At 60.2% G+C, this 13,745-nt stretch overlaps 1 protein-coding gene across 1 annotated transcript; it reads left to right on the top strand.

Annotated features, from left to right (window-relative positions):
• The first annotated feature begins 2,140 nt into the window (after window positions 1-2,140).
• On the top strand, window positions 2,141-13,745 carry BOK (BCL2 family apoptosis regulator BOK). Its single transcript, XM_082658325.1, has 5 exons — window positions 2,141-2,384; window positions 2,925-3,176; window positions 5,886-6,014; window positions 11,841-12,004; window positions 12,993-13,745. Exons 2-5 carry the CDS (start codon window positions 2,954-2,956, stop codon window positions 13,116-13,118), a joined length of 642 nt encoding a protein of 213 aa, XP_082514451.1. The 5' UTR covers window positions 2,141-2,384; window positions 2,925-2,953; the 3' UTR covers window positions 13,119-13,745.

The following is a 13,745-nucleotide window of genomic DNA, read 5'->3' as shown; positions in this document are numbered from 1 at the left end:
CACTGACTCCTTCAGCAATCCCTTTCCCATCCTGAGCTTCCATATTTCCACCTATAAAATACAGGGAATCCCAAACCTTAGTGCTCTTCAGAGATGCCAGAGGCAGACCCTGTCCTGCTCCAGACTGTGCGTTAAAGAGTGCAATAAAATGAGCACTCACACTTGAAAGCTTTTCTGAAAAAACAGCTCCAATTCCTGAGCAATTACTATATGACAAGCACTTTTATACATGGATTGACTAATTTGGTCCACAAAATGTAGGTATTACTATTTTCTCTGTTCTACAGACGGGGAAGCCAAGGCAGAGGCCCAACAGGTTCCTGATAGGTGTCAGCATCAATGGTGTGTTGGCCTCCCAAAATGAGACGGGAAATGTTCCCTCATTTTCTATTCTCTGTGCAGGTTTGTGTGAGGTCAGTGATATTTCTTCAACTGTTTAGAGGAATTCCTCAAGGAAAACATCTGAACCTAGAATTTTCTTTGTGGGAAGATTTTAAATTATGAATTAAATTTATTTAATTGTTATAGGATTATCCAGATTTTCTATTGCTTCTAGCGTCAGTTTGGGTAAATTGTTTCATTTAAATTTCAAATTACTGTCATAAAGTTGTTCATAATATACTCTTATTAGCTTTTTAATGTTTGTAGTATCTGTGGTGATGTCCTCTTTTCATTCCTGACATTGGAATTTGTGTTTTCTTTTTTTACCCATTATTTCCAGGGGATTATCCATTCTATTAATCTCTTTTGGCTTGGTTGAGTTTCCCTGATTTTTGCTTTGTTTCATTAATTTCTGCTTTTATTTTTATTTCCTCTCATCTTTAGATTTAACTTGTTCTTTTTCTAGCTTCTTGAATTGGAGCTTAGAGCATTAATTTTAACCTTTCTTCTAAAGCTATAAATTTTCCTTGAAGCACTGCTTTACCTATATCCCACAGCATTTGATATGTCATGTTTTCACTGTAGTTCACTTCAAAATATTTTACGACTTCCCTCGTGATTATTATTTGACCCACTGATTATTTAGAAGTGTGATATTTAATTTCCAAGTACTTGGAGGCTTTCTGATAGTTTTCCTGTTTTTGAGTTTTAGTTTAATTCATAGAGGACACACTTGTATGATTTCAATCCTTTGAAATTTGTTGAGACTTCATGGCCCAGGATATGGTCTATTTTGTTTAACATCCTATGTGCACACGGAAAGAACATGTATTCAACAGCTATTGGGTGAAGTGTTGTATGATGTGAATTAAGGCAAGTGGGTTCATCCTGTTGAGACGTTGACTCAAGGATAGTGAAATAGGGACTTCCCTAGTGGTCCAGTGGTTAAGACTCTGTGCCTCCTAGGCAGGGGCCGTGGGCTCGATCCCTGGTCACGGAACTAAGATCCCACATGCCAAAAAAAAAAAAAAAAAAAAGGATAGAGAAATAGACCAGTGGGATAGAAAAGAGTCCAGAACAGATCCTCACATACACAGTCACTTGGTGTATAATGGGGACTCTTCTCCAATTCAGTGGAAAGATGAGGGCCCTTTCAATAACTGATGATGGTCTACAGGATATCCATATAGAAAAAATGAGCTCTGACCCCCTACCACAATATTCACAGGAATTAATTTGTGATCCACCATAGATCTAAATGTGAATGCTAAAACAATTAAGCTTCTAAAAGAAAACACGGGAGAATATCCTAATAAAAAAGCACTAAACATGAGAAAAGATTGATAAATTGGACGTCACTGAGAAAATTCCTGTTCAATATAAGCAACAGCAAACCACAGAATGGCAGAAGGTATTTGCAATACCTTCCATACAATGCAAATCCAAGTACCCACCTCCAATACCAAGCCATGTGTAAGACCAGGGACAGAGCATCCAGAATATATAAAGAACCTCTAGGAATCCATACGATAATGAAGCCGGCTGTGAATCCAGGCGGCTGGTGCCAGAGCCAGGTCCTAATCACTGGGACAGTGGGGGACAGCTCCTGCCCCGTGGCCCTCCTTGAGCGCATACCGGGAACTCGCTCGGTCCTCCTTAAGCGGTGAGGCGGCGGGGAAGCTCTGGCCGTGGCTCCGCCCCGGGGTTGCCTTTCCCTTAGAAGGCAAAGCCCCAAGCCTCGCCTATCGCCCGGCGGAAAGTTGCGCTGTGCTGCCCGCACTCGCCTCGCACCCGACGCCGCCGCCGGAGCCCCCGTAGGGCCCGAGACCCCGCGCCCTCAGCGCTCCAGCCCGGCTCAGGCGTGGACAGGGCGGGCGCCGGGGCGGGGCGCGCGTCCTCGCCAGTTTGAATGGAAGGATCCAGATCTGCGGAGACGGCGGCCAGCAGATACTGAGGCCAGCGCTCCTCCCCAGCCCCCGTGCCCGAGACATGCGGCGGGAGAGGTGAGCAGGGCGGGTCGCGCCATGGGAACGGGGAGGCCGGGGACAAACACCGAGGACGGCGAGGCGCGGAGGTGGGTGGTGGCCCCGGACGCTGGGCCGGGCCGGGGTCCCGGCTGCCGCCGGTTGGGAGCAGGTCGGGCCATGCCCCCCGCCCACGCCTCCGCCGCCCGCGCACTCGTCTTCGAGCGCGGGCACGGCGGCCCCAGAGCCAATCGCCATTTCCCCGAGGTCCTTCCTATCCCCGGCACCCGTGGGGATCTTTGTGATTGAGTTCGGCATCTAAAAGAAGGTGACACCGCGCTTTTAAAGATTTGGGGCACAAACAGGAACGCTTACCCGCAGCTGGCCGAAGCCCTTCCCCAGAGCCGCGCCGGCCCGGCCTCCCTGTGCGCTCCGGCCCGGCGCACGCACGCGATCTAGGCGCACGCCGCGCCCCTTCCACGCTCCCCGCTGCCCGCCGTTGTCGCGCGGCCGACCTTCCCCTCCGCCAGCCAGGCCGGGGCGGCGGGGCGGGCCCGTCTGAGCACCCTCTGCCCGCAGGTGCGGCGCCCCCCGCCCGCGTCCCCGCCATGGAGGTGCTGCGGCGCTCCTCGGTCTTCGCCGCCGAGATCATGGACGCCTTTGACCGCTCGCCCACCGACAAGGAGCTGGTGGCCCAGGCCAAGGCGCTCGGCCGGGAGTTCGTGCACGCGCGGCTGCTGCGCGCCGGCCTCGCCTGGAGCGCGCCGGAGCGCGCCGCGCCCGCCCCCGGCGGCCGCCTGGCCGAAGTGTGCACGGTGCTGCTGCGCCTGGGTGAGTGCGGGCCTCGGCGGGCGGGATCCCAGGCTTACCCTCCAAAGCCGGCCGGCGGGGCGGCCCCGCTGCGCCTCGGGGTACAGCTGTCCCTGCACTGGCCCGCCCGCCGGTGACCGCGCCGGCACCCGCCCCTGCTGGGCCTCGGTCTCCCCTCTGGGGCAGAGAGGGGGCTGGTCCGGTGTGCCCTGAGTAACCCGGCGCACAAGGCGGGCGCACCCAGACCGATGATCCCTCCAGCACTCCACTCTTCCAGTCCCCCCTCAGGCTCGCCTGTGCACCCGCCAAAGACCTCCCCGCATTTGCCTGCTCAGCCCGGATTTCTGACACTCTGGCCATAAAGGATAGACAGCTCCGGGAAGAATGATGTTTTGGTGGCTAAACTTCCTGAGTGACCCTTGTGCTCAGCTGGGCACAAAAATCCTTTGTCGGACCACGTGTCCTGCTGTTTGTTTTGGAGAATAGGTCCTTGCAGTTACTGGCGCAAATCCTGCCATGGGTCGCTCTTCTCTCGATTAGGAGGCCTCTTAGGGCTCCCGGTGAAACTTAGTGCCCCAGGAGGGCTGAGCCACCGTGAGGCTAGGCAGCCCAGGATCTCACCTGGACGCTAGCTGAGTGGACATCTGGAGGTACTTGACTGTGGGGTCACACACAGCCCGGTAACTGTCTCCACCTTCTCCAAGGACCCCAGAGGGGGAGGGACCGGCCCAGCTGACTCAGTCAGTCCACCTCTCCACGGGGACTGAGGCTGCCCAGCCCTGCCCCATCCAGTGTGACAGTTCCACCCCAAGCGTGTGCACACGGGGAGGTGTGGCAGCGCAGATGGAGCCCTGACCAGGTGGCTCTCCAGGGGAGCCCTGGTTGGAGGGAACGCCCTGTGAAAGCGGACGCCCTCCCCTCCTCAGGCTGGCTTGCGCGTCTGCTTGCCCTGTTTTGTGTGGACCCTGGGGGCAGGGTTGTGTAGACCTGGCCTGCACAGGAGTGTTGGGGTCCAGGGGAGACACACAGATGCCGAGGGGCCATTGCAGAGGGCTGCCAGGGGGGCGGTGTCCCGCCTGGGTCTCAGGGGAGGGGAGCAAGTGGGGTTTGGGGGATCAGCCAGAGGCCCAGAGTACCTGGACTCCCCTGAGGTCAGCGCCCGAGCCACCTCTTCCAGTTGGGCTGTGGGGACAACACTGGGGGAGCACTCCAGAGGGTCCTGGTGAATATGGTGTCTTGACCTCCCAAGAGCCCCTGGAGTGGCCAGGAGGAGATCCTGCCTCTGCCCTGCCTGCCCCCAGCTCCATCTCCTTGCCTGCGAGCAGCGGCTCGGGGCTGCCTCTACCTTGGGCCCGGGGTCCCTACTGTTTGAACTTTCTGAAAAGCCCTGCTTTGGGCTCTGCTAATCAGACTGGGCCGGTATCTGTCCCTTCAACACTGTGACCTCAGACCCGGAGAGCCTGGGATGCTTCCGGCCAGGGCTGGAGGAGCAGAGTCCGGCCAAGTGCCCTGCGCTGGCCCTCTCAGGGGCCAGGCCTTCAGGCCCTCCTCCAGCATCCGGCCTCATCACGGCCAGTCCCTGGGGTTCAGTTCCTGCGAGATGGCTAAGGGGACCCTGGAGGGAGATGGCTTGAACCACCAAAGCGTCCGCCCTTGCAGCTGCTCAGCGTGACCGCCCCTTCCCCACCAGTCATGGCCTGGAGCTGTCTCCCTGTCCCCAGCGTACCCCCAGTTCCTCCCGAGCACAGACGCCCCGCTCCTGGAGCAGCAGCAAACAGGAAGAGGCCCGGGTCGAGTTGGGGTCAGTCCCCAGTAGACCCCGGGGTCTGTATGTGGGAACAGCCAGGCCAGCCCTGAGAGTTTCCATGCTCCCTCCCGCATCGTTCTGCCAGCCTCCCCGCAGTCCTCCTCTGGTTCCAGATCTTAATTAATTAGATGGAGTGCATCTGGCCCCATGGGTGACTCGGAGCCCTTATCGCCTGGACTTCCAGTCGGAAGCGTTTTCCTGTTTGCTTTGGCGGAGAGGCGGCTGGGTTGGGGGATGCCCAGTCCGAGGGCTGTGTGGGATTCCCGGCACGTGACTGCCAGGGGCGCTGCAGCGGGCACACGTGCAGGCAGCGCCCTTGACAGGGCCTCCCGCTGCCACGTGCGGCCGCCCCATGCAGATACCCCTGCTTGGCCCCAGGAGCCGAGGTCTGACCCTGTGTGGTGCTGGCGGCCCCGGGTAGTGGCTCCTTTTCTTGGTTCACTGAATGGTGCTGGCGCCTGAGCGAGGACACCCCTGTGAGGCAGCAGCCGGGCTCCCCACCGGTGTGGGGTCGCTGGCACAGTCCACACCCATGTCGGGCTGGCTACTTGCCTGTCAGACTACCGCCCTCCCATGCAGCTGGCTGTGGGCTGTGAGTCACTGGTCAGGCACTGCTGGGGTGCCCGCCCCACTGGCCCAGCCGGCTCTGCCCTGGGGGGAGGGTGGGCGTGGCTGGCTCGGCAGAGGGGACAGGCCCCAGAGGCAGGTCTGGGGGTGCCCACCGCACCTCCCTGGTCTTGTCCCCGGGGGTTCTGGGGGTGGTGTCTCGTGGGTGGGCATGTGACAGGTCGAGGGGTCAGGAATAGGGCTGGGATCAGGGTCCCCAGCTGTGGCCACAGGCTGAGGAGTGGGCTGGCCCCAGGCCCGTGTGGGCCCCACACCCCGTGGGTGTGACCACCTCTGACCCGCCTGTGTGACCGCAGCGGACGAGCTGGAGCTGATCCGGCCCAGCGTCTACCGCAACGTGGCACGCCAGCTGAACATCCCCCTGCAGTCCGAGACCGTGGTGACCGACGCCTTCCTGGCTGTGGCGGCCCAGATCGTTTCTGCAGGTAGGCCTGTGTGTCCAGGGGGCCCACACTGCTGGCATGGCCCAGGGTCTGTGGGTCAGGGCCGGGGCTGCAGCGCTGGGTGGGCTCTCAGGGGAGCCTCCCTGGGTCCAAGGACAGTGGGCCTCTTGTGCGGTCCTGGGGCTGCAGTGACCGGAAGCCCTGTCTGGGCTGCATGTCCCAGGCTGCCAGTTGGTGCTGACTGTTGGCTGGAGTGGGGTGGGGCTGTTCTGCGTGTGGCAGTACGTGTCCTGTGGGGCTTGGGCTCTCACGGCGTGGCCGCAGGTCCCAAGCAGCCCAAGTGGGCGCCGCCAGGCTCTTTTGACGTAAGAAGTCGCCGTGTCACTGAGCCTGAGTCTGTTGGTCAGAGGCAGGTCGCAGAACAGCCCCCACAGTGGGAGGGGTGCGCTAGGGTGGGAGTCCCCGGTGGAGCGGCTCACCGGCACACGTTTGGAGAATGCTGACACACCTGTCTCACCCGGCTGGCCCGCAGTCACCTGTGGGTCTCCCGGAGCCTCCACCTGGGCCCTAGGAGCAGGTGACGTCTGCCCCTCCTCCGTGTGCCCTCGCCCTGAGTTCAGCTCGTGCTGCTTCCGGTCTGCACACCTGCCTCCAGGCTCCCAGGAAACTCTAGGACTCATCCCCCAAAACCCCCTCTCGTTCCCACGCCGCCTCCTGGGACCTGCTGGGCTCCCTGAGGTCCACAGACCTCGTCTCCCCACCCGTGACCTCGTGCCCTGTTCTGGCGCCCCTGCCCTGCGTGTCCACCTCGGTCCTGTGTCCTGGTACGTAGCAGGCACCAGGCGCTGCTGGCCATCAGGTGACCGAAGCCCCCAGCCCAGTGCAGCACCTGCCCCATCAGCCGATCCCACCGAGGTTTCCCCAGCACTGTCTGGCGCTGCCCTGGGCCTGGGGACCCTGTGATGGACGGGATGGCCAGTCCCAGCCCTCAAGGAGGGGGGCTTGGGGGCCCCAGAGCCAGAGTGTTCCCGGGGCGCATCCTGGTGGAGTGGGGGTGTGAGTGGCCACGTGGCATCGAGGGTGGGAAGGGCTTTGGGGAGGACGGGCCCCTTCTGCGAGGCGGCTTTGGGTCTGTCGTCGACCAGCGGCGTGACCTTGGAACACCCCTTGCCGTTCCTTAGCCGTCGGATGGTTGGGACGGCAGCAGGGCTTTGGGGCAGAGGGCTCCGGGAGCCACAGTCCCACCCCATGGGGGACCTCCGCCCACCGGCAGAAGAAAGGAGGCTGGTGGAGGGGCTGGGGCTGCCGCATCCCATCAGAGGGCCCCCAGCCCGCTGACCGCACCCTCTGGGTGTTGCCCTGCACTGTCCCCTCTCGGGGAGGCCCCTGCGACCCCTGGTGGGCAGGCTGGCGTGGCAGGGACGCGGGACCCCCGGCTGCAGGACCCAGCCTCCAGGGCGTCACTGGGTGGCCAGGACTTCACGGGGGAGTGCCTGGGAGGGAGGGGGCTGGTGAGAGGCGTGGGATGCCCAGGAGGTCTGGCAGTCCTGACCCGGGTGCCCTCGCGGTGACCTGGGCAGGCCGGGGAAGGGAGCTGACAGCCGCCCTGGGCCCTCCCTGGGCTCCCGTCAGGCCTGACGCTGGCGTGTGGGTGGCCGCCGGTGTCTGTCTCCGCTGTCGGGTGGGCGGGCGGCTGGCTTAGAGCGAGGGCTGGCTTTAAAAGGAAGGGTCATCTCTGAGAATGCGGCTGCGGCCGCTGGTGTTCGGGACTGAGGGGGGCGGGGGGCGGCTGGGCCCCGGGGAGGTGGCTGGTGTGTGGGCAGGGACAGAGGGCGGGCAGCCGGGACTAAGCGCCCACCCCTGCCTGCCCCGCTTGCTCAGTGCCGGACGGGCCGGAGACGTGCCCAGAAGGGCTCTGGGTTCTGGAAGGACGAGGCGGGGGCTGGGGCAGGGCGGGGAGGGGGAGGGGCGGGGAGGAAGGTGTGGCCGTGATGAATGGGCACAGGGTACCAGCGGCTTCTTTCACTTGGGGAGTTCAGTTTAAAGCCCGTGATTTTTCGCTTGAAACCAGAGCAGGATGTACTTCTCTGCGATCAAGCATCCCCGCCCCACCCAGCTGGCCCTACCCTTTTCTCGTGGTGGCCTCCACACCGCCACCTGCCCCTCTGGTGCTTTGGGGCGCCCAGCCCCTCATGGGCTCTGTGACCTGCAAGTGGTTCTTAACCTCTGTGGAACTCAGAGCCACTTGAAAGGGGAGCAGGGACAGGCTCCGTGGAGCACAGGGCTGCGGGCCGCCCCTTGTGCAGCCCACGGGCTCTCAGCCCACCCCCCGACCCGCCCGTGGCTGCCGCACGCACCCTCCCGCTTCCCGCCCACCCGAGGTCTCCCTTCACCCCTTGTTCATCCCAGCCTTCCCGGTCCTCAGGCCCTCTTGCCACCAGGCAAGCTCCAGCCATCAGATGCTTGCCGGCCCTGCCCGTCTCTGGCCGCAGCCTCTCCCAAGCAGCTGGGTCTTGCACGCGCTGACCCCCCGGGCTGGATATTCCTCCCCCTCGTCGTCCCGGCCGGCCCCTCACCTGCTCTGGCTGTAGCCGGTGACGTGCACGGCTCGAGGACTGCAGGGCAGGGTTCCGGGTGGCCTCCCCACGTGGCTGAGCCCCCGCGAAGGCAGAGGCAGGGGGCGCTGTTCCAGGCTGCGTCTTGGCTGCAGGCGCTTCTCGGTTCCCTTCAGTGGAAAAACTGAAAGTTGGCAAGTGTTTTCATTTTTTTCTTCTCATTACAAGAGCAAAATATTTCACCACGGAAAGATCAGAAAACACATGAGATAAAGAACTCTCAGAAATCAGTACTAAAAAGACCACCTCACTTTAAAAAGAGCAAAGGGTCTGAATGGACATCTCTTCAAGGAAGATGTATGAACAGCCAGTACGTGCATGAGAGGTTGCTCAGTATCATCAGTCACCAGGGAAACACCCATCAAACCACAACAAGATGCCACCTCGCGCCCACTGGGGCACTCAAGGCAAAACTTCAGAGAACTCAGCACGGGTGAGGCTGTGAAGAGTCAGGGCGTGAAGTGGTCTGGCAGCTTCTCCAATGGTAACTCTGATGGGGTCACCCCCTGACCCGGCAGTTCCGCTCCTCGGTTTTGACCCCTGAGAAAGGAAGCCACATGTCCACACAAGGGCTTGCACACGAGTGTTCAGAGCCGCGTATCCCCACGGCCGGAGGGGCCAACAGCCCACGTGCTCGTTTCCTGATGGGTGGTCCATCCACTCGATGGAACGTTATTCGGCCGTAACAAGGAATGAGGTGCTCACACCAGGACAGCACGGAGGAACCTTGAAAACATTTTGCTCAGTGAACGGAGTCAGACACAAAGTGGGACCTACTGTGTGACTGCATTCGTGAAACGTCCAGAACAGGTAATCCACAGAGACAGAGTAGATTAGAGGTTACCAGGGCTGGGGTGACAGGGGCGTGGTGCTCCTGGGGACAGTGATTTGGAGTGAAAATGTCTGCAATTCAATAGTGGTGGTGGTTGTACAACATTGTCAGTATGCTAAAAACACTGGATCTCACACTTTAAAAGGATGAATTTACGCTAGTGAATTATATCTCCGTAAAAAAGAACACAAAGACCTCAAAGGAAATAGGACACACCTGAGCCCCACCTCCCAGAGACCACCTGCCGGCACCTTCCGGACCAGGGCTTTCCTCTGCAGGTAAACCGTGGCCATCACGTGGAGCTCACCTCTCCACACAGCACCGCAGAACGCGTGTTCATTCTCTTGATCCCCGCCCTGCCATGCTGACCCTTCACCTGTCCCCTGGTGGTGGTGGGTACCTGCAGGACGCCAAGCCTGGGGGTGCCAAGGGCACAGCTGTGAGCAGCACAGAGCCCGCCGGGGCTGGCACCCACGAGCAGTTGGTCAATGGGGAGCGTGGTGTGACGGCAGCGTCACCAGGACCTGATGCCATCACGGTCTGCGTGGCCCTTAGAGGGAGGACCTTGGGCAGAGCCCTGGGGGTGAGGGAGCCCTGCAGGCAGTGGTGAGGCTGGGATAGCACGCATGAGGCCCTGTCGCAGGACAAGGGGGCCTCAGAGGGGCAGCAGCCAGCTCAGGTGGGACTTCAAACTTGGATTTACGTTGAAGGAGATGGGAAGGGACAGTAACAGGAGGGTTGGGGAGTGGCCTGGCCTGATTTACGGGGTTTTAAAATTTTCGTTGAGGTGAAATTCACACGACGTACAATTAACCATTTTATTTATTTATTATTTATTGGCTACACCACGCGGCATGTGGGATCTTAGTTCCCCGACCAAGGATTGAACCCATTCCCCCTGCAGTGGAAGCACAGAGTCCTAACCACTAGACCGCCAGGGAAGTCCCAGTTAACCATTTTAAAGTGTATGATTCAGTGGCGTTGAATGCATGCACAGTATCGTGCAACCACCACCTCTCCAAGTTCTTTGCCAGTGGGAAGAACACCCATTCCCATTAGGCTGTCACTGCCTGGCCCCCTCCTGCAGCCCCCAGGGACCACTGGTCTGCTCTCTGTCTCCACGGATCTGACAGTCCTGCACATTTCATAGGAATGGGCTCACACAATACGTGTGGCCTTTCAAGTCTGCTTCTTTCACTGAGCGCGATGTTTTCAAGGTTCATCAGGTTGTGGCCCTGTCAGCGCTTCCTTCCCCTTTGAGGCCAAATATCATTCCGCTGTGTGGCTGGACCACATTGTGCTTTTCCACTCACTGCTTATTTGCGTTTTGTCATTTCCACCTTTTGGCGACTGTGAACAGGGATTCATTCGCGCTGACTTGTGCTCTTATGACAGACTGTCCCAGCTGTGGTGTGAACATGGGTCGAGGGGCATGCTTCCTCCCTGCCTGTGCTGCTTCCTTCTAGGACTCAGGCGGGGCACCCACGTTTGTGTGCTTTCACAGGTGGTGCTGGGTGCCCTCCAGCTGTCTTTTGCATCACAGTTACCAGGCTGCAGAGTTACATGGATCTTCACACTGCCACTTGGAATTTTGTCTGATAGACTATAATTTACGTCGCGTTCTAACGTACACCTCTTTGTTTATCAGTGAGGGTGAGCATCTTTCATGTGTCTAGTGTACTGTTAATGCTTCTTATTTTGTGAATCAGCCGTTTGTATTCTGTGTTCGTATTTCTTTTGAAAGGTTTCTCTCTTTTTCTCATTGATTTATAAAATCTCTTTCTATATTAAGGAACCTTATACAACTGGCAAGCACTGTTCCCCAGACTGTCATTCATCTGTCTTTCCTCCCAGGTGGGCTCCATCTCAGTTCTGCCCCCAGTAGCTTGGTGGTCTGGGCAAGGCCATTCCTCCCGGGGCCTCAGCTTCTTTACATGGAGAACATCCTCCGTCCTCGCAGGGCTGTGCTGGGGGCAGGCGCAGATGGAAGCTGCTTCCTGTTTATCACATCCAGTGCCGAGTCACTGAGCCCCCTTGACCTGCTCAGCCTCCTCTTTGCCTTTCTGCTCCATCACCTCCTCCAGCAGATACAGGGCTGTGCAGGGTCATCGCCAGGCCCTGGCCCAGGTGTGCAGGTGTGTAACGCAGGCTCGAGACATCCCCGCCTGAGAACGACGTGTGACGGTGGCAGGACTGACCTGCAGCAGACGGTGGCTGGGACTCGCACAGCCGCCAGCTGACCGAGCTCCCCGTCTGGTGGGAGCTGTGGGTTGAGGCTGCCCCGGGTGTCGACCCCAGTCACCAGCGGAATGGCAGGGGTGTGGCTCAGAAAGGCTCAGCCCCCTCACGTGACCCTGCGGGCTGGCCTCGAGCTGGGTCTTGGTGGCCTTTGGTGACCAGCACCCATCTCTCTCCCTGCAGGAATCACCTGGGGCAAGGTTGTGTCCCTGTACTCAGTGGCTGCGGGGCTGGCCGTGGACTGCGTGCGACAGGCCCAGCCCGCCCTGGTCCACGCCCTCGTTGACTGCCTCGGGGAGTTCGTGCGCAAGACCCTGGCGACCTGGCTGCGGAGACGCGGTGGATGGGTGAGGGAATATGGCGGTGCCAGGAAGGGGGTGGTGGTTGAACGCCTGAGTGCTGGCAGTGGCAGGGGTGATCGGGGCTGGAGGAGGGGCGAGGCCGGGGCTGCCCAGCCCAGGACGGCTCCTGCGGCCCAGCTCCAGTGTGGGCCCTCTGGGTCTGACCACCCCCGACTCCAGAGCTAAAACCCGCCGCCCGCCCCCAGGGATGGTGTCAGAGTCTCCATGTCCCCGATCACCTGGCCAGGCCTCGGGGACTGCGGGGCAGCTGCACCCGTAGGAGAGCTGTTTTCTCCTCTGTAAAATGGATGGTGGGCAAAGGTGTGCAAAGCACACTGGCCGAGGGGACGGAGCTCAGCCTCTGCTGGGACTGGAGCCACAGGGGGTGCGGTGAGGGGCCACTGGGGCTGTGATCTCATCTGAAGGCGGCACTGGGCGGGGGGGTGTCACCTCCTGGATGAGTCACGTGGCTGTGGGCCTCCCGCTGTCCCATCCTGCCATCCTGTCCTGGAGCCCGGCTGAGGCTGGGCACCAGGGCAGCCAGGATGCTGATTGACACCACGGCCAAAGGTTAAGCTGTAAGGATAGTACTTCATTTCTTAGCAGGACTAGAAAGAAATAAGGAAGTAAGGAGTGGCCATTCACTGGGCTTCTGGAAAGCTCAGTTCCTGCTCCTGTGCTAAGGGATTTGTCCTTCCCTGGCACCCCAGGCTCCACGGCATCTGCAGAAGGACACTGGGATGTCAGCAGGTGGCCAAGCTGGTAGCTGGTCCCATGGCTGGGGGCCCAGCAGGCTCCCCTCCCTTCCCTCTCACCATCTGAATCCACCTGTTGGGTCGGGTCCCATGCTGGAGGCTTCCATCCAGCTGGACCACAAGCCTTCCCAAACGGCCTCGAGCATTCCCTCAGGCGACCTGGCTGACCCAGGGTTGGGGGGGGGCACAGGCCACACCCTCTCCGCTCCACTCTCTAACTGCCTCCTCGTCCCTCCCAGACGGATGTGCTCAAGTGCGTGGTCAGCACCGACCCCGGCCTCCGCTCCCACTGGCTCGTGGCCGCGCTCTGCAGCTGTGGCCGCTTCCTGAAGGCTGCGTTCTTCATGCTGCTGCCGGAGAGATGAGCTGCTGGCTTGGGCAGGGGCCGCAGCCCGGCCCCCTTACATGGGAGGCCCTCGGCCCCCGAAAGCATCACCCTCCGCCCCACCCAAGCCAGGAAGACCCTCGGAGCCCCGCGTCGAAGCTGGAAGCCCTGCCCTGAGCCCCTCCTCCACAGACCCAGGCCCTCTGGACAGGGAAGAGGGGGGCTTCCTGGCCCTGGAGCTGGGCTTCAGGGCCGACAGGGGCCCTTCCCCATCGTTCCCCCTCCCCCGGAACCCCCGCTGGTCCCCTTCTTTCTAGAGCCAGAAAGTCAGGGTCACGTCCCAGGCCCTGAAGGAAGGGAGCCGGGCCCCATCTGTGTGCGGTTCCCACGTCAGGACATGAGCTGGCCTCGGTCCTCCAGGGCAGGGGGCCTGGACTCTGGGCCTGAAGGTGACTCTCGAGGCCGGAGGAGCTGTGGAGTGTTACTGACTCCGCACGTGGGGCCTAAGGCTCGTGTGGTGGTTGCTGAACCTGTTTCTAGAGGGAGGGCGTGTCCCCCGCGCACGGGGGGGGGGGGGTCTCTGTGTGGCAGGGTCCTGTGGACGCGGGAGCCCACGACCGACAAGGATGGTGTGTTTGTCCGATCCCAATAAAGTTCCGCAGCCGTG

The sequence above is a fragment of the Grampus griseus genome (genome assembly GCF_964374135.1).
Source record: "Grampus griseus genome assembly, chromosome: 7".
Classification (NCBI taxonomy): Eukaryota; Metazoa; Chordata; class Mammalia; order Artiodactyla; family Delphinidae; genus Grampus; species Grampus griseus.
This window is presented reverse-complemented; position numbering and strand designations above follow the sequence as displayed.